The sequence below is a fragment of the Hesperophylax consimilis genome, chromosome 26 (genome assembly GCF_061612785.1).
Source record: "Hesperophylax consimilis isolate HC1 chromosome 26, BYU_Hcon_1.0, whole genome shotgun sequence".
Lineage (NCBI taxonomy): Eukaryota > Metazoa > Arthropoda > Insecta > Trichoptera > Limnephilidae > Hesperophylax > Hesperophylax consimilis.
This window is the reverse complement of record NC_142861.1, coordinates 976,890-998,655: the sequence shown is the minus strand read 5'-3', so window position 1 is coordinate 998,655 and position 21,766 is coordinate 976,890. Positions and strand designations below refer to the sequence as shown.

Genomic DNA, 21,766 nt, shown 5'->3' with positions numbered 1-21,766 from the left:
TTAGTTATCCTTGCAGAAACATTGGGAATTTATGCCGTTCTTATATTAAAAACAAGCTGTCAAAATCTTTATTTTTAATGAAAAATTTTAGACACCTTTTATTTTGATTTATCAACACCAATGTTTATGATAAAGACGGGTCCGTAAATATTGATAATCTTAAAATGATGGGTTGGTAACCTAGTGGACAATTGCGTCGACTTGCAACCAGGAATCGTGGGTTTAATTTCTCTGTTAGCCAGTTCCCCCATTATTGTACAAACAATTTTTTCTACTGTTATTATTTTTTTTCCGACTTTATGTCCGGGTTAAATCTTCCCCTTAGGAAAAACTAAACCCTTCCACACACTTTTCCACAAGTGTAGTCAATCCACATTATGCAAGTGCATTATATAAGCATAATAAATACAAAACAATACAAGAACAACACGTCAACTCACCAGAGATCAAATGGTAAAATAATTCACCGACTCCAGATATTTTCATATCAGAGGGTTCGGCTCGGTAGAACTCCTAACAGGAACTATAAATCCTACTGATCCCTCAATATAAATATTTTTTAAATCTTTCGTAATCCTACATATATTGAAAATGACTGATTTTTTCATTTTTACATAAAAATTATTTGACAGGTCTAATATGCTATGATTGATCTAATTTTATTGGAGGGGTAAGTAAATTTTATTTGATTAATTTGTGTTATTCAGAATTGAAATGTTGCTTGAAATGGCTTTGGATGTTTGTGACCAGATTTGAATAGTCAGGTATTTCCCCACCTTCTTCTTCCCCATCTCCTTCCCCTCCCCACTAGTTTCAGCCTCACAACATACCCCTAGTTGGGGATGCCATTGTCTCACTGACTCCAGACGATTGGGAGCAGTTGGTACTCTTGTGCGGTTTCACATAAAAAAAGGAATGTTTCAATTCTGAATGGAGATCTTTTACCAGGGCGATACTTATCTTATCTTTCACTCTTCTCTTCATATTAGATTAAACAAGGTCAAATGCAAACCGTTTATAAGCATGTGTAACTTTCAGTAAAATTAGGATGAAAATATTATTACATCAACATGAATCTACTGAACTGGGAACCAGTAAAAGTGTCACCTATTATACACATACATTGCATGTAAGAAAAAAAATACTTAGATTAACAAGTTATCAAATATTACATTTATATAATTATATAAACCTATGTATATAAATTTCGACTACCATAATACGGGCGTGTGTCTAGTGTGGTAGTCGAAAAGCATGTAAAAACTGTACACATTAATATTTCATGAATAAAGAAAAAAAAAAAAAAAAAAATTATAAAACTATGTTTATTTGGTTTTGTTCGGAAAATTTCTGATTAGTTTGGAAAATTTTAGAATTATTTGGAATTTCAATTAATTGGATTAAGGACGTAAAAAAATGGATGCATAATTTCAATAATGCAATACTTAATTTAATAATTCATATTGATGGCCTATTTCTCTCTGAATGGTATGGCGTACACGTGCCCAAAAATTTCAGTTGTAGTCGTCGCTGTGACTTGTTCAAGATACCACACAGCTGAACAGATGTTCTAGCGCAATATAGCATGACACGAGGATCTGTGCTGTTGCTGAAATTTCTGAATCAGTGGATGTATTAATTTGCTCTTTTTGCATAATTATCTTCTCAAATGTTAAAACTGTCAGAATGAGACGATTGTATAGTAAATGCATTAATAATTAACTCAAAAACATCTGGAGCCAGAGAGTATAGCATCCCTAATTGGGATATGTTGTGCGGATGAAGGTAGTGGGGAGGGGAAGAGGAAGTTTGGAAAGTACCTGGCTATTCAGATCTGGTTATCAAACACGGCCAAAGCCTTTTCAAACAACGTTTCAATTGTGATTGGTGGTCTTACACCAGGGCAATACTGAAAGTATCATTGCATTACATTTGCTCACGGATTTGAACTCTTCTTTTAAAAGGTAATATAAATCCTTTCAACTCGGATATTATTATATCCCGTGATTTTTCGCGGTTTTGCTGTAGAATAAAATAATAGATATTATTTTAAATCTGTGTCCCGGTGCGTTAAAAAACAACGACAAAAAGTAAGATTTGTTGAAATCGATAAGGAAGCTGCTTTATTGTCTGTAAATCTGTTTATCCATAGGCGCATCTTATTTATGACTGTCAACCAAGTTTATTACTGCAGAACCTTCATTAGTTGAATTGAAAATTATGACAATTTTATGAAAATAAACCTGGGTAAAGATTTCATGATTAAGAAACTATAAAAACTCTTGACAACAACTTGAGATAAATTAAATGGGAAGATACAGGAAGATAGGTATATGAGAAAACGCGCGTAGTTGCACTGACCTAGTCCAATGTACAAACTAATGACTTATTAGATAAAATTAATTTCTACATATGCTTATTTATGTAAGCGTAATGAGAAAGATTAAGAAAAAGACGCTTAGATGGCTTGGATTTGGATACAAGGGAACCGATAAACATCTTTTTATGTGACCCGAAAATGAATGGTAAATAACGACGATAGTGAGGAAGGGAAGGAGACGGGAAAGATAAAGGTGGGAGAGTATCTGGCTATTCAGATCTGAACACAAAACATGGTTAAAACCAACGATTCAATTCTAAACAGTGACCAGGGCAAAACTGTATTCATCTACCATAGCTCTGAATTATGACGCAAATATATTGTGAACTAACGCAAATTAATCAAACAAAATTTTGTTGCATACCGGTATCTTAATCCACGACTTCTGGATTCGTAGCTCAAGATCGAAACCTCTCAACAACAAACAATACCAACTAGTTTCGAGAACAATCCTTTTCTATCTTTCCGCTCAAAACAAAGAACTAAATTATTTTGTTTTCTTCTGTTCCATTTTTCATATAGTTTCAAACTATGTAGTGATGGTTGGGAAAGGTAGATAGGTAGGTACTGTGGAAAAATAGCATCATTGTAGGAAAATTTAACCGAATTTAACCTAACTATAAAATATAAAAGGATTTACAGAAGTAAACAGTCATCAAACTGTAGAGTTCATTGCGATACGCATCCATTCTAGCAAACCCGCCTAGATCCCGCGTAATCGATTTATTTCAATCCGAAGCTTCCTCCACGCATTCTAGTACTATTACCTCTGACAACTTCCACAGATGTCGCTGACGTAGAAATGTAAAAAAAAATCTCACTGGAAAACTGTGAACGCTCACCTTTTGCCCGCAGAAGTCATTTCGGCTCATTAAAAGCTAGTCTGACATTGCTAGCTGTCGGACACGTTGTTGATAAACACACTTTAAAATATAAATAAAAATATAACAAATCTTTTTACTGTTATATAAAGTTCGCGGTCGGGCGAATTCAAGCAATCTTCCTTCGGCTTGTGCGCGGACAATATGTGGAGCAAGATGGCGAAGTTAGCCGTGAAATTTGTAAGTTCTTTTTTCAAATTTTTCGCGGTCAAGTGATAACAGTGATTAATTATTGTCTGTCTTTTGTTGTTAATTTATCTGTGCAACTTGTGAAGTATGTTCGCGATTGCATAATGTAATTATTTGTATTACATATTCGTGAATCTTCTGTTGTTTTGGTTATTGAGTGTTTTGTGAACTTTTTTACTTATTCGCGGGTTTAAGTGTTTTTTTTTTAAATATAACACATGTTTCACTTCCAATTACACATTACAATTTTATGATTTAAGATTTTCACGGCCAAAAGTATTATAGTGATTTTTTACGGTATTATGCCGTGTTGAGATACCTCCTTCTTTAGCCAACGTTTCGGAAAGCATTGCAGTGTCCATCAACATGGCAGGTGTGTAATTGATAAGATGTAATTACACATCTGCCCTGATGATTGACACTGCAATGTTGTCCGAAACGTTGGCTAAAGAAGGGGGTAGCGCAACATGGCATAACACCCCAAAAACAAATCACTATAACACATTGCAATTACTTAATATACAGGGTGTCCTAGGGTAAAGTGCGCTAACTGCAGGAAGTGATTCTTCATGATGGTAGAAGTAAAAAAAGAAAAATAACTCATTTCGAATTTCAATTCTTTATTTTTCCACATAAACAATTTACCCTAAAAACTATATTAAAACATTGGAATTTTGAAAAAAGTTATTCACCCTTTTTTTACTTCTAAAATCATGTACAATCACCCCCGAAATTAGCGCACTTTACCCCTGGACACCCTGTATTTATGGAAGTGACATTTTCGTGAACCTTATGTCATTTTAAAACATGTTTTTTTTATAAAAAAAAATATTTGTAGGTCAATGGTGTTGTTTTAGATACATTTGTAAGCATCCAGTGGAAATCTAAAGAAATATTATTTCGCAATAGAGTGTTACGTTCTGTTGTGTGAAAAAAATATTAAGGACAGGTTGTTTCACTGAATTCGAACACTTCATCAAATTTCAAAAAAATAATTTTCAAGTTCTGTAAAGGTTCTAAAGAAGTTATGTTATTATGTCATAATAAGCCAGCCGTTTCACATAATGTTTGAAATAATAATAGAACTTGAATGGAACTTTCCCAGGACTTTTGATGAATTGTTCAAATATTGTGAAACAACCCTCCCTAAGTGTACGAATCGAAGATATATTATTATCAAATATGCAAATATTTTTTTCGGTCGTGCACCTTGGAAATAATATCTACGTTCTTTTCCAATAATCCATTTTCGTATTTAATTTCGATTTCTTCATTTTGTAAATTTGCTCACGATTAAATCAAGCTCCGTAACTCATGATGTGAATGGCGTGTATGCTAAATATAGTTTTGTTGACCTTGAAATTCCAGTTGGGGACATTTCAGTGCATCAAAGCTTCCTGTTCGATCGGTTTTGTTGCTTCATACACGATAATATGGAACAGAAAATGTAATGGAAGCAATCAAATATTGTATTTACTAGACAGTAACAAATCATGATTCATTTTTCCGGAAAAACTAAACCGGTAGTCAGCAGAGTGTAAAAATCAATAGTGCATATCACGTTTCTGTCCAGACATGCACTGGTTCAGGTTGCACATGACGCATAATAATATTATTTCCGTTCTTTGGGATTTTTAATCAAAAAATTTAAATGGCAATTAAGTAGTTAGTGCATTTATTTTGAAAAAAAAAGATTCAAATAAATGAACAAAAATCATTATTTTCGAATGAATTTCGAGCACCCGCCCGCAGTCCCCTCTTACCTCTATTAATATTCGGAGATTCTGCACGGAGAAAGTTGAGTATTGTTGATTTTTAACGACTGAAGACAATATTAGCGATTCCTAAACGAAAATCTGAAACAGAAAAAGATACGGTAACATCTAGGACTTGAACCTAGGAAACTTTCCTTGCCGGGGCACCGCTCTACCACTGAGCTAATGGGACCCTATCTCTCCATCTACGGCAAGGGTAAAATAAATAAAAAAAATTAGATATGTTTATCTTAAAGACGCTGTCTAGATTGTATTTAGTTCGTTGCTTTTATAGCTGCCAATAAAAATGAGCAGTGAGAAAAATGAAGACAATGTTGGTAGTTCTTATTCGAAGTATGATACAGTTAAATATGACCGAAGGGGATAGGGTCCCATTAGCTCAGTTGGTAGAGCGGTGCCCCGGCAAGGCAAGTGTCCTGGGTTCGAGTCCTAGATGTGACGGTATATTTTTCTGCTCTTTCTGTTTCAGATTTTCGTTTAGGAATCGCTTATATTGTCCTCAGTAATTAAATATTACAATTTGAGGTTTTACTCACTAAAAGTAATCCAAAAAAATAAATATTATTGATTTATTAAAATCCTGTTAATAACGTTATGGTAGGCCATTTACTTATAGAATATTAGTACATTCAGAATATATCGGAACATGTATGCCACTGTGCTTATCCTGATAAATATAATAACGAAATGCGACATTGCGTGGTCCGACATCTTCACAAAACATTAGTGTTTTACTGATAGCATGTTAGAAAATCTGTCAATTCATTATTTAAAGGCCTGAGGTCCCGTTTTAACAGGAATACGAATAATTTGAGTACATTTTTAATAAATTAGCAATACTCAATTCCGTTTCAATTTAGACGCGCGATAATTAGATGTTTTTGTCTCGTTCTTCAACTTCTTAATAAAATAAAATAATAATTTATTTTAATTATGTTTTATTTATCCAATATAGAACTACACAATCAAACGGACTCTTTGAAATATTTCCTTGAATTCCTTGTTTTTCAATATAATTTTCTAACCTGACCTAAGGGGACAATTCAGACAAGCGATAAACTTGGTAGGTACCTACCTACTTACCTAACAAAATTATTAAATTGAAAATTCTCTGTATTAAATACATATTTATTTTGTTTAAGCGTTTGATATTTTTTCAAGTTTACTAACGGTATACATTCAAATGGTAAATTTCTGATCGTCTCTAAAAATCCTCAGGCAAATAATTTATTTACATTTAGGTTTATTTATTTCCTTTCAGCTTCACAAATCTGACAATTTATATATATAAATTGTCAGATATAATAATATCTATTATATATATTATATAATAGATATAATATATATAATAGATATTGGTTCTCACCTAATTAGTTTTTTATAATATATATAATAATATCTATTATATACAGGGTGTCCGGAAACTCGTAGTACAAGCGGGAAACTGGTGAATCTACATCACATTTGGAGTCGATTTTGTAGTATATTTTTTTTTTATTTGAGCTTTCGTTATCGAGTAAATCGAGTTTGAAGTTGATTTTTTTTTTTTTTTTTTTTAATCAAATTCTTATAAATTATTACTGAAGATCAAAGTACCCAACTAATTAAAACTATTTGAAAGTAAAACAAATGAAGAAACTCGGATTTGAAGCATTATTTTGAAATCACCCTTCATTTAACCCGGTGTAATCATAAAATATTTCTGCTCTGCAGGGTTAAAACATCTGTTATTCAACCCTAAACACCAGAAAAAACTTTAACCCTAAAATAGCCGAAAAATATTTTTTTTTGTTTTTTTTTTTTTTTTGAAAATGCTCAAATCAAAAAACTTTATGTTTTTTTGGGTTCCCCATGTGGTGTAGATTCTCCAGTTTCCCGCATGTACTACGAGTTTCCGGACACCGTGTATATTATATAATAGATATTATATATATAGTAGATATTGGTTCTCACCTAATTAGTTTTTTATTTTGTTTATTTCAAAACTTGTCGAATTTTTGTGAAAAACAAAACTATAATTTTCGATAGACCTTGGAAATACTCTTCGCGTCTTCTTTAATGTCGGTAAATTTGCAATACATGCTTAAAGTATAATATGTAACTAAAAAATAAATAAATAAAAAGATTACCATTTTTAAATACATCTATTTGAAGCAAATCTTGGAAGCGAAAACTAACCCACTTCCCGATATCCGATCGATCAGATAAACTCGTTATGGATGACAATGCATTCTTTCAACTATTTTGTTGTATCTTACGCACACACACACTTTGCTGAAAATGGCTTTTTTGGTTTTTGGTGGCAATCACGAACCCCACGCGAACATCTTTAAAATCGGATAACATTACAGATTTAATATACGAAACAAATTTTAGTCGTACCCGATTGGTTTAGCGAGGTTGTGATTATTCAGTCCCTGAAAAGGAAGTTTTAAAAGACATTTTAATATACTCGTACATTCAATAAAGTAAAAAAACGTTGTTTTGGACTTTTGATTATTTTACATTGTTATTTCGTCATGATTTTGTGAAAAAACAAGATTTTTAAACTTGTTGTCTACAATGTGATATAGATTCGTAATGAATTATTTGCAAATTGAAATATAATAAATTCTTTTAGTGATGTTTTCAATCGAAGTTTGGCTCTCATCGGTGCTATATTCACCCTTCAGATTACAGCGCGGAACTGTCTTCGTACCAGTCACATAGTTTTCGAAGCCACGAAGTCGAGATTCTTTCTCTACTACGTCTTTCAACAGTAATGAATTCCCAGGGTTATCAGTAAAATTGTGTAATTGTATTTTGCGCTCCACATAATGCTACCGAAAATAACTAGAATTTTCTTCTTTTAAGACTCTGGTAAAAGGTATTGCTGTCAGGATTTTCTAAATGTCGGGCAAGATTATCGTGTACATTCTTGTCGACGTATTGTCATTGAGTTTTAATTATTTTTATTTATTTATTGTTCTTCAAAGTTAATTACAATATATAAACGTAAAGTTGTTACTAATTATAAATACTAGACAGATTATTATTATTGAGACACACGATCTAAAATAACACTAAATCTACATTCTAATAAATAACAATTATTGATTGATAGTGATGACTACTGAAAAGTATCTCATCTTAGAAACCATGTTTTTAGCATATATCTGAATGTATTTAGTAATTCTCAATTTTGATATTGAATATTTTAGGTACGTTATTCCATAGGGTTCGCAGTTCGTATTTATTTTTAAGTGTTGGAACAAGCATGCCTTCATTCTTTGTAGACCTAGTGTGGTGCTCATGTTCTACTTTCTCATAGTCAGATATAATATGCTGAATCAATATTTGATCCCATAGTAAGGCCTGCACAGGCAAGATATTTCGCTAAGCTACCGATAGTACGACAGTATTGCCGGGGAAAATCAATTTCCTTCTCACTATACGTGCATCTCTGTTCAATACTGAAGTTTTGTTGATGGTTGTGATTCTTTATGGTTTTAGTCTCTAGGAGCGGAGACTGATTTATAAATACTTGTGTGATATACTTGCTCATGCTCGATACATAGGCCTTGAAGTACTCATCCATTATGAACAGGGCGGCAACGTTCCTGAACAAATCACAATTGGTGAGGTACTGATGGTTGTCAACGATTATTATTTGTCCCGGGGGTTTCTTGCCCCAGTGCCAGAGCGGAAACTGATTCTCCACCTGTCCCCGTTTCTGAATGTCGTTGAGAGGATCGAAGGTCTTCAACATTAGATTCTCTATGTCGTACTCTTTGTTTACATCAATTAACATCTTAGTATTTGGTAGAGCTTCTTTCAACATGTTTTTCTGGGGATTATACGTGATCATCCTAGAAAACAAAACAAAACATTACATTATAGTAATACTTAATATTTTCCAATACGATCAGCGATTTTGCTTTCAAGTGGAGATCATTTTTTTTGTTTTATCTTAGGTGTACATTACGACAATCATCACTTGATACGTAAATATTAACTTCCAACACCTTCCCCGGCAAGATTATTGACTGCCAAGACCTTCGGCAATAGGCAACAAACGAATCGCAATCTTTAAAGTACAGGCAAAACAGACGCTTGTTCTGCCGGTATTGCAATGGAAGACGCTCCGATGAATTAGCATCATTGATCCCTTCGGCACCGGTGCATAGTTGGTAAACACGCAAAACGTGCTCCCAACATTGTCATATACTTGTGAGAACGGGTCGTCTCTACGACTCGTTCTTGAGTGTAACAGTTTGACATTGGAAAGTTTTTGGACTATACACGTCTCTTCAAGACTTTCCACACAGCATCTTCAATGATGAGATAGGCCCCGAGGAAAATTATTCAACGGAAGATGCTCTGTAGAACTAGTGTCATCGTCCGGAACATTTGTACGGTTGATATTTGTAACTGGGAACGGATTGTTGTTTCGACTCGTTCTCTAGTTCAACAGCTCGGCGTAGAATATATATAACAATAATAATATAACGTAGAATATAACGAGCGTCGCTTTTAACTTTAAAGTTATTATTTCAAATCAAAATTGTCAATTTATAAGAATCTTTTACGTAGCCTTTTGGCGTTTAGACGTCAATTCATGTAAAGGTGCGTCGGTGTTGCCCTCATATTTCGATTTTCATTATCAATATCGGACATGATATCAATAGTGAGACCATGCTCGGAAAATCAGTAATCATCGGTAGTTAAGCCTATCAATCCGATATTGTAAAGTTGTTGATTTCACTGTGCCAGGCCCCCAGAAGCCCCACATTGATAACCCTATAATTTCAGAGTATTTCGAGGACGTGTCTGTAAATCCAAATTTTAAAGGCTTTTTTATTCCTTAACACTTACTTTAATGTCCAAGTTCCCATGAAATGAAAAAAAATTAACAAAAAACAATAGCGAATATTTGTGATTCTTAAATTTAGCCTTAGGTTAAGGTTACGGAACAATCGATCAGGCTTTTACGTTAATATTTACATGGAATTTTATACAAGATTCTATTTAATTATCACATTTCATTGTCAAGAGCAAAACGCTTCACAAAATCACGTTAAACTGACATTAAATGGTGAAGCCTATTTTAATGTTAGGTATGATTTTTCGTTATTTGTCTTTGTGGGAACCACTAACTTAAGCTGTTGTTTTAAAAATTCGACAGTTTAATTTAATAATTTTATTCACAAAAAAGTGCGGCATCATTTCTAAAACATTGGTTGATAAAAATTATAATTATATTACGCGTTGAATGCAGTGGCGGCTCGTGACTTTTCGGTTACTAGAGTGCTAATATTAGTAAATCGATTTTTAGAAAAAAAAATCGTTTTCAGCTGCAACAACATCAATAGCGCCATTTTTGTAATATTAGCACTCTAGTAACCCGAAAGTCACGAGCCGCCACTGGTTGAATGTGGTGCATCGCCCTAACTTGTTTGCTTCAAAAACTTTACCGCACTGGTTTCCTGAAAGATGACGAATTAAACACCGCAAGTTTATTTTAGCAAATAACTCAGCCACATCAAATTAAGCAAGAAATCTGTAGGTTTTAATGATTTAGGAGATAATTAAGCAAAAAGTCAGCTCACGTCTCGTTAATCCCAAAATAAACTTCCTGCTGCTTTCATGTTATTTTAATTTAAGAGGATTAACCCCAAATAACAAAATTTTAATGTAATTTCCATAATTATCACTTCTATAAAGCAGCAATGGTTGTCCTTAAACAGTATTTAAACCGGTTAATAATGTTACATTAGTTTTGCAACATTTTATAGCGTCTGAAAAACGGCGCCTCATCCTATTAATATTTCGACCTAGACGCTCATAAAATAAATCAGAGATTCTCAAATTTTTACCATATCTGAATAGCCAGGTATTTCCCCACCTTTCTGTTTCCCAACTTCTTCACTCTCTCATTCTTTGGTCTCACAACATACCCCGATTGACACTGTTCCATTGGCTCCAGACGTGAGACAGTGAGGCTTATGCGGTAATCACAAAATTAAAACATAAGCATCGACAGTATTGCAAACCGCTGACTCCCCTTAGGGAGAATTGCACCTAAGTTGACTTCTAAAGAAGGCAAAATATATCAGTTTAATACACTTAATGTTGTCTCCCACTCTATCCACCCTGTATACTTATATTCTTGTATAATGCATTAAATAGGTTTATTACATTTGTTCTACTTCCATTTTTATACTTGTTACTTAGTTCGGCTTTTAAATTTGTTACTTAGTCCTGCTTTTTATATTTTAGTCTACATTCGCTAAAGACTTAGTTGCATTTATCTTTTGGAATAAATTTATTGATTAAACCCTCAAATTGTAATATTTAATTATTGAAGACAATATCAGCGATTTCTAAACGAAAATCTGAAACAGAAAAATCACCGCTCTACCACTGAGCTAATGGGAACCTATCCCCTTCGGTCACATTTAACTGTATCATACTTCGAATAAGAACTCCCAACATTGTCTTCACTTTTTCCCACACATTTTTTATAGGCAACTATCTTTAAGTATGATCGCAAGATTCAATCTGAACTAAATGCAATCTAGACAGCGTCTTTTATAGATAAACCTTTCTAATTTATTTTTTTAATGTGCGACATCTATTGACTTTTCTATGACTGACGCTGTCTAGATTGCATTTAGTTCGGGTTGAATCTTACGGTCATACATAAAGAAAGTTGCCGATAAAAAGATGTGCGGTGAAAAAATGAAGACAATGTTGGTAGTTCTTATTCGAAGTATGATACAGTTAAATATGACCGAAGGGGATAGGGTCCCATTAGCTCAGTTGGTAGAGCGGTGCCCCGGCAAGGCAAGGGTCCCGGGTTCGAGTCCTGGATGTGACCGTATCCTTTTCTGTTTCAGATTTTCGTTTATGAATCGCTAATATTGCCTTCAATAACTTAGTTGTATATTACCAAATCAACCACCTGTGAACACTTATAATTGGTCTGTTTCTTTTTCATCCTCCTTTGTATATTAAACTTGTAAAAAGACTGTTTCGTTCCTTAAAACAATTCAATAAATAGATACATTTCTAGGTAACGTTATGATTTCAAATGTCAGATAAAAAGAATCTGTCTTACCGTATATTTGATTTCAGATTTTCACGACAAAAAGTGTTTTAGTGATTTATTTTTGAGTATTATGTTTTACGTTTTCTGTGTTATGTTTCCTCCTTATTTGGCCAGCGTTTTGGATAGCGTTACAGTGTCCATCATATTTTGTAAAATATTTTAGTCATTCACCATTTCCAATACGTTTTTCTTGTTTTCATCGTCTTTTACTGCTTTATAACTCTCCCTGGACCTATCCACAGCCCCCGGGAAGGCTATACGGCCAATTTTGAGAATCACTGAAATTACCAAATTTAAAACTAGACGATCGCTACTCCATCTCAATATACTTATATGTGTATAGGAAGTTTATGATCAGGATAGGTTTGAATAATTCGATACGACAAGGTTATTCCCCTTACAAGGTCACAGCCAAATGTACACAAAGTCATTTAAAACAAGAAATGTAAATATAAAGTTTTGGATTGAAAAATTTTTGCTGTTGATTTTTTGTGATTTTATTATTTTGTGAAATATTCGACCACTATTCGGTATTCGGCTTTTTTTAAATATAGAATATAGTTACAAGAAGGCTATAATAGTATACATCTCATCTCAGTAATAATAACAATTAAATTTTAAATGCAACTTTTACTTTTGATTATTGTTCCACTGAAATATTATGTAAATGTTAACACGTGTTTGTAAAAGCCCATATAGGCGAATAGTATGTAAATAAAGAAATATTTGGTATTCGACCAAATACTGTCTTCAATTCGGTTGAATACTGTCTACTATACGGCTGAATAATAATGAAAATATAAAACGCATTACAATAAAAAAGTGAGAGAGTATTAAGTTATTTAATATTTAACATCAATCAGAGGCAAAATGTGTTGAATGAAAACAAGTTTTTCTACGTTTGCTGGAAACAGACAATTGCGTTTTTCTTCGTAGACTGTACCAGCTTCCGAAAATAGTATCTCACTACAGACACTACTGCAAACTACATTAGGCTTGGAATATTTTTTGCGTTTCCAGACCACCAGTTGTAATAGTTTGCCTTATCTATATATATATATAAAAATCTATCTCATTTCCATTTTTCCCTATCCGTTTGCATATTGACAGTTGCGACTTCATCAAAACAGTTCCAGAAACTATCATTCACATTGGTGTTTCTTTTCTTATTAGGCGAAAAGTCATTATTGGTTTATATATTTTCGATTTGAGAGGCGGGTTTGAGTACCGCTGCCCTGGGAACCATTTATTGGATAACCAACACCTCTGCTATAGGTCACCCGGATTTATCAGGGGAGGTGTGTTCAGAATGCGTCTGCCCACCATCCGTGGTGTGCCAGATCGGGAGAGGCTGATTTGGGAAGAACCTTTGACTTCTCCAACTGGTATCTCGGGATATATTATTCGTCCGTCACAATAATTCGGCTAAATCGCTGTGCGTTGCATTTCTAATAAAAATATCAATACGTTCTCGAACTACATCTAAAGCTTCAGCTATCCGTTGCATAATACATTGTAAAACGTTTAGTTACAATTTATTAACGTTGGCTTTCCTTGCAATCACTTAGCATGCACTTACCGTCAAACGCTATTTACCCAAAAAGACGTAATTTTTAAGTGCATGTTCATAAGATAAACATTTAAACATCGTGATTATCTTCACCTAATTGCAATTAACATCTGAAGGCTTCCACACATTACAAACGACATTATGCAATATGTAATAATTGACAATATGTTATTAAAGTTAACTATCTAACCTTTATGCGGTTTCCTGTAAGAGGTAGGCAGAAAAAATGGATCTTCCCACACCTCTGTCTTGGCACACACTAATTGCTTCATTCACATACGTATACGTCACATACCTCTACCCCATACATACAGGACCCCACCGAGAGACAGTCTGGATTCTCATTGCCTCGCGAAACCTGGTTCGCCAATAACAGGTTAAGGTGCTCCCATAGCCGTTGTGCCCACATGATGCACAGATGGGGCCTTAAAGAGTCGGCGATGTGTGAATATGGTGTGGTGCAGACCACCAAACATGTGGTCAACGAATGCCCGCTACATTCATTCCCCGGCGGGATCTATGAGGTCCACATGGCGATGGTAGATGTCCCCCTCTGACCACCCCACCATACGAAAGAAGAAGACATTCCTACCTACACGTAGAAAATTTGCCAGTATAAAATATTGCCAATTTGTCAATAATCTCTTCGAATTATTCGTAATCCTGAAAAAACGGGACTGCAGGCGATTAAAGAATGATTTAAATGGTTTCCTAATAAACTGTCTTTAAAATGAGAACGTTTTATGACGCTGTCGGAATACGTGTTCTTATTATCCTAATATTTCAGAACTCCTTCATTGTATATAAACATGGAAAATGCAGTGCACGAACACATGGTCAGATATATTAGGTATTTAGCCAAAGTTTATTAAGAAATGGCCTGCAATCCCGTTTTAACTGGGTTGACAATAATTTGAAGAGATTTTTAATAAATTAGCAATATAAATTTTTCTCCGTGTATACCGTCTCATAAACACTCTTCTGTTATTCTGAATCTAATTTGCGCATTTTTCTGAAATCTGGCTTACAGTAGTAAATATACTAAATAAATGTCAGGTGAAGCGAAGTTCTTCTACCGTTAACTTCCAATTCATATATTAATTCTCTTTAAACTCCTTTCAATGTTCATTCTCCCTTTATTTTTATCTTTATTTAGGCTAAATAATAGGGAGTTTACATCTCCCGAAAATAATGACAACATTAGTTTTACCCACATTCTTTTGAGGCTGGTATCACTGTGAACCTGCGCGCGATACCTCGCGCGGCAAATAATTCATTCTATCTCCAGTGGACTAGCCGCGCGCCGGTTTAGCCCTAAATCTTCTCTAACGTACGCGATCTGTTTTGTTCATAAAATTATTGTAACGTGAGTTTTGTTAAAATAAAAACTAAATAGAAGATATCCGAATTCTCATTATTACACACCGAGAGTAATCACGCAACCTTGGATTCTGCGGATTAGAGAACCACAGAATCATTCAGCCAACGACCCATTTAAATTGGCGATAATCACTATCCTCCAAATTATGTAAGCTTCTCTTTCTTAATGTTAACCATTGCTCTTACATCAGCCTTGCATATTTTAAGCTCAAGTAATACAAAAGCTAGTTTTATAGCCATTTAACGACATTCCAAGCATGTTTTATTCTAATTTATTTACCGATTAACTTTGCCAGAATTGTAAATAACTACCCTAAATATCACCCTGGTGAAAGACTACCATTCAGAAGCGAAACATGCTTGAAATAGCTTTAGCCAAAGGATCATTGATCCCTTCAGCACCGGTGCAAACATGCCAAACATTGAGTACATATTTACTCGGATTCTAAACTAATTCTTAACGATGATAGTATTTTTTCTTTTGTGGTATATACATTTTTAATAGCTGTCCCCACATAAAGTTTTATACCCGGATTCTAGACATTTAAGTGGGTGAAAACACATTGTTTTCAGTCCATTAAAAATACTAATGTCTAAAAATCATTCCCACGTCGCAGAAACACCAAAAAAATGGCTGACTTAAAATTAGATTGACATTATTGAAAGATATTTCAAGCGACGCGACGTTTCAATTCCGAATGGTGGTCTTCATCAGGACTATATAGAGATTAAATATCAAAAACTATTGAAAAATATTAATTGCTAAGACTCCTGGAAATACCAGTAAACACAGGTGTTTTTTGTTTGGAGTACCGCACAAGATTTCAAACTGCTCGTAACCTAAGGATGGGAAGTTCTGGGAAGGAAAAAGGTACGAGGGGTCTGTGAGTCCAGGAGTAACGGAAGTATGAATCCTTACCTCCCACGGCTGTACAAGGCAATGTACCAAGATAGTCCTGTTGTAAACAACACAACTATTCGTAAACTTGACGAACCAATTGGGTTGACCTATGACAAAGGTGTTGGTCATCCAATAAAATGTTTTCGGGGCGGCGCGGTACTCAAACCCGCCTCCCAAATGATCATATCAAATGGAGTAAATCGAATATTTTCAGGTTATTCATAACTTAGGAATGTTTGCCTTTTTATAAATACAGTAATTCTTATGTACTTAATAGCTTACTTACCTGTAATCATTATTACCATGGTTCTGTTTACCAAATCATCATTATTATCAATGCCAAATAAAGGTCAGCCTGCAGACAATAATAATTAATCAACCTGAAGAGGATCCTTGTTTGTTTGCTGGGTCAAATAATGATCGTGGTCAGGAATTTAATTGTCGGGTGAATATCGTGTGCAAGTTGATAAATGTATTAGGAAACCTTCAAATGGAAAACACATGTTAACATGGTCACAAGTCTCGCGTTTGAATCCTCATCGATCTTAGTTAATAAGAAGAGGACCAAATGTATTTTATTGCAGATAAATACGGACCAAAATATTCGCTTGTACCTATATTACATTGTTCTCTAAAGTTTTTAAGTAAAAACCAAAACTATGCATAAAAACCTTGTCTTATAAACATTAGTTTATCACTAAAAAATATAATAATATTTGACAAGTCAAAATATTTCACCAACAAATGTAGATATAATATGTCTCGACGCCATCTACTGGGAAAATTAGTACTAACAAAGCCTTAAAAACAGCCTTGGAAAAAAAATAATAAGCAGTAATTTTTGATTTAAGTACTAGTACATATTGAATTATTTGGCGTGTTCGTCTCAGTGGTCAAGAAGGCGCGTTCAATCCCGTCGGCGGCATTTATTTTTACTCGGAAGATATTTTCAATTTGTATTGATATTATAATCGACTAATTATTGCTTATAAAAATGTATTATGCTTTGTGCTATGCATAAAAACCTTGTCTTATAAACATTAGTTTATCATTAAAAAATAATACGATTAAGTAGTTTGTCAACATGAAGTTAGTAATAGATACGTAGATATGGCGGATCTGTTTAACTGCACTGGAGGTAAGTACAAGAAGGTTATACTATCTTATCTTGGCAATCAAAGTTAATTAAATCTACTTGTACTTAATAATTACATTTTCACTTTATTCGTCAGCTTCGAGCTTGTACTACGAGTTTTTGAATACCTTGTATAATTGTTGTGACAGAGATTTTTTTAGTTATCTACCACATATCTCCACCTGTATTCAAATATTTGCTCGACTTCTAACGTTATATGTGGAAGATGTGGAACATACCACATGCGTGTCACAAATTGATACTTTTTAAACTAAATACCGCACAAGAGTCCCAACTACTCCCAACCATCTGGAGCCAGTTAGACTATGGCATCCACAAATGGGGTAAGTTGTGAAGGTGAGGAGATGAAAATAGCGAGGGGGTAAAAGGAGATGAGGAAGAGGAAGGTATGAGAGTACCTAGCTATTCAGTTCTGGTTATAAAGCACGGCTAAAGCCATTTCGAGCAACTTTTCAATTCTGATTTATGGTCTTACACCACGGCGGTACTGAGAGTATTATTTATTCTTGAACGTGCCGTAAGTATATTAAATATTATTATTTGAATAAATTGTGAAATAACACAAATTAATCAAACAAAATTTACTTGCGCACGCCGGGATTTGAACCCGTGACCATCGGCTTGCTAGTCGAGAGCCTTACCCCTCTACCATGGAGGCTGTCATAGTGGCATTTTACAAAACATGTGGCTCTTGCGCATTTTTACAACTTTAACCAATAGTCAACACCCCAAAAACAAACAATAAAAATAGTCAACACCTTCACGTTATTTTTACAACTTTAATCAATAGTCAACACCTTCACGTTATTTTTACAACTTTAACCAATAGTCAACACCTTTACGTTATTTTTACAACTTTAACCAATAGTCAACACCTTCACGTTATTTTTACAATTTAAAAAAATAGTCAACACCTTCACGTTATCAGATTTACCACTCTGCTTGAACTATGAACTTCTCCAATTATTATTTAACTATGATGAACGAGAAAAATATATCAATTAATTATGATAATTGTAGGTATAATTTTTTTTTAAATCGAGAGTCATGAATTGACATTGGTAAATTGTCATTGATCAAAATATAAATCACCATTTTAATATTTTTTCGAAAAAATATTTTCGTCAACAAACTTGATCAAATCAAGTGAGAGAAATCACCTTGATAAATACTTACCGGCAATATATGTGTAGGATCCTTCGACAAACATCGAATTAGTCAATTGACATCAGACAAACAACAACAAAAATACAACTGATCGAGAATTGTGAAAAAAAATATTATAGCCGATTTTTGTTGTTTGTTTTTGGGGTGTTATGCCGTGTTGTGCTAACTCCTTCTTTAGCCGACGTTTCGGACAGCGTTGCAGTGTCCATCATCAGGGTAGATCCGGTAGATGATGGACACTGCAACGCTGTCCGAAACGTCGGCTAAAGAAGGAGTTAGCACAACACGGCATAACACCCCAAAAACAAACAACAAAAATGCTTTTGGCCGTGAGAATCTAAAAACATTATAGCCGATGTTTAAATTTTTCATTTTAACTGATTTGGATCAAACCTTGATTTGTGTATTGCGTCTCTGATGGCAGAAGGTTTTTTAAAGAATTGCACATTTTAACATTAAAATTTTTAAAAATAGATCTGCTCCTAGTCTTCTTGCAATAAGGAACTCCAGTGAGAAATATTATGGCTTAAAAATATATATTCATAAAGGTCAACAAACGCCGATTCTGAATATATAAGTTTTATTAAATTTAATTATACGTAGAATCAATAAATCTTTATTTAAAAATTAGTAAAATATTGTCCATTTAAAAAGTCCTTTTTGGTTGGCATCACTGGCATCACTACTGTCTCTTGAGTCACGCCGCAGGTCTTTGCGGGTTTTAAATTCTCGTTTTGTACGAAAAATTTACTGTTTTAATATCGAAAATGTATGAATCTAATAGATTCGTTATTATTTGTAATGTATATCAAAACTATATACTGCTTCTGAAAGCAGATGAAACACTCTTTCAGATTTTAAATTAAATTAAATAATGGTTGAATGTATTTACAGGTATAAAAACTCTGATTTTAAAGATGGTAGAATTTTTTACAGATTTTTTTGTCGCTTACCTATTGTTTTCCCTTGTGAACTGTAGAAATTCCACTTTATATTAAACTAAAAAATATATATATAGCACAGACAAATGGTTATCGTCACTTTTTTGATTTCTTGTTAAAATAATTAATATAAAATTGACATGCTTATGAAAATCCTTCGCAAACATGTGAAATTTTACTTTTAAGGCGATGTACTACATCGAGTAATATTTTGAATCGAGCCGCTATCAATAACAGCCCTTACATAGATGGCGATAAGGTTTAAATTTCCGATTAACACCATCCGCCTGATTTGATTTATGTAAGAAAAAACATGGCCAAAAAGTGCCTTTTCTTTTATTTTGTGGATGTTCATTTTATAAATAACTTAATTTGCAACATTATACAATAAAATCATAATCAAAAATGGGTTCGTAAGTAGGAGATTTTGAACTTTAAAGCAGTTTTCATAGGCCTTATACATTATTTTTTTCTGGGCTTAAAAAAGAATTATCTAGGCAAGTAAAAGGATTGAAGGAAATAATTTTTTTTTTCAAACTGTTTTTTTAACACCTGAAGATAATAAATAAATAATAACATTGATTAGACATTGAATTAATTCATTGTTACCTAGCATTTTCTTCATATGCACGAGAGAATTGATCTGCAGATTTGATATCAACAAATCCAATTAATTTAGCTTTAAATTACTTTAGAGCTTATCATTTCAGCTAAGTTTTTGTCTTTCCCCTGCAACTCCAAATTTAAAGAATTCAATTTTTCCACGATGTCTGCGATAAATCCCAAATCAATCAGCCAGCGAGTGTCAGCTAGTTCATCATAATTTTCCTTTTTACCGTTTATAAATGTTTTTATTTCTTCAATTAAGGCGATGCACTACGTCATGTAATATTTTAAATCGAGCCGCTATCAATAACAACCCTTACGTAGATGGCGATAAGGTTTCCCGCTTAACACCATCCGCCTGTTTTGATTTATGCAAGAAAAAAACATGGCCAAAAAGTGCCTTTTATTTTATTTTTTCCGATAATTTTATAAATAACTTAATTTGCCACATTATACAATAAAATCATAACTGAAAATGTGTTCGTAAGTAGGAGATTTTTAACTTTAAAGGAGTCTTCATAGGCCTTATACATTATTTTTTTCTGGGCTTTTCAAAAAAAATACTTGATTATTTTAAAGGCCAAGATGTATTCTACTCGCAGTATTTAATTAAAGCATCTGAAACATTTCTAGGCGACCAAATTTTTTAACCAAAAACACATGATTTTGCATTACTACGTAGTGCATCGACTTTTTTATATACTATAATTATTTGAACGTATATGATAAGTTTTTATAAGCTAATACAAAGCGTGGTGTTGTTTCTTTCGAAGCACTTATATATCTGACCATAATTATAATATATTATGATTCCGTTTCAGCTTAGTACTGATTTGACCCTGTTGATATAAAAATTAAGCTTCTTGTGACGTCACATAGCTCCTTGTGGCGTCACGGTAGTCCCTTGTTTAGGACTTGGGACTAGGAAAAATACATTTCCCTTTACTAACTAACAAATATTTTAGCGTAGTGCATTACGTTTTCACAACTCTGTGAAAATAATCTACAGGGTTTTCCAATAAGAGGTGTTATTTTGATATTCAATCGTAAAAGATCAATGGTTTCGTTGCTTGTGTGGCACGTAGCGCCGTCTTGTTGAAAGTAAACGTTATCTAGATTAATACCATCCGATTTCGGCCATGATAAATCATTAATCATCTCTCGATAGCGCAATCCATTCACCGTGACTGTTGCTCAAGCCTCATTTTCAAAAAAGTAAGGTCCAATGACTCCGCCGGACCATAAACCGCACCAAACAGTCACACGTTGAGAATAAAGAGACTTTTCAAAAATAACTCTTGGGTTGTCCGAGCCCCAGATGCGACAATTTTGCTTGTTGATGAAGCCACCGAGGTGGAAATGGGCCTCATCACTCAAGATGATTTGCATTTGATTCACTCAAGTGAATTTTAATAATTTCAATGCGTTGTTGAAGCGTGTATCGTTCCATTTTTATTAATGGCGTAGTTTCTACTTGTCAAATGTCAAAAAATGACAAAAGTAACATCTACCAAAATAGCGGGCTATTCAAAATAACATCTCTTATTGGAAAACCCTGTAGATTGCGTTGAGAAGACAACTTGCTTTCAAAGTGAAAATAACTTCCTAAAGATCTCGAGTTTGATCTTCCACTGATAGGTCATCCAAAAGTCATTCCAGTCTATTTAGACCAGTTAAAGCCAAAACTAGTTTTGGAAATATACTTGCGTTCATCACTTATAATAAGACCT

The 21,766-nt window shown here is 33.7% G+C and overlaps 1 protein-coding gene across 1 annotated transcript in view; it reads left to right on the top strand.

Annotated features, from left to right (window-relative positions):
• The first annotated feature begins 3,250 nt into the window (after positions 1 to 3,250).
• LOC149410945 (uncharacterized) overlaps positions 3,251 to 21,766 on the top strand; it is a 33,476-nt gene continuing 14,960 nt past the window's right edge. The window contains exon 1 of the mRNA XM_089647191.1: positions 3,251 to 3,441. Coding sequence (XP_089503317.1) covers positions 3,406 to 3,441 — 36 coding nt within the window. The 5' untranslated portion in view covers positions 3,251 to 3,405. The remainder of the gene's footprint in view (positions 3,442 to 21,766) is intronic.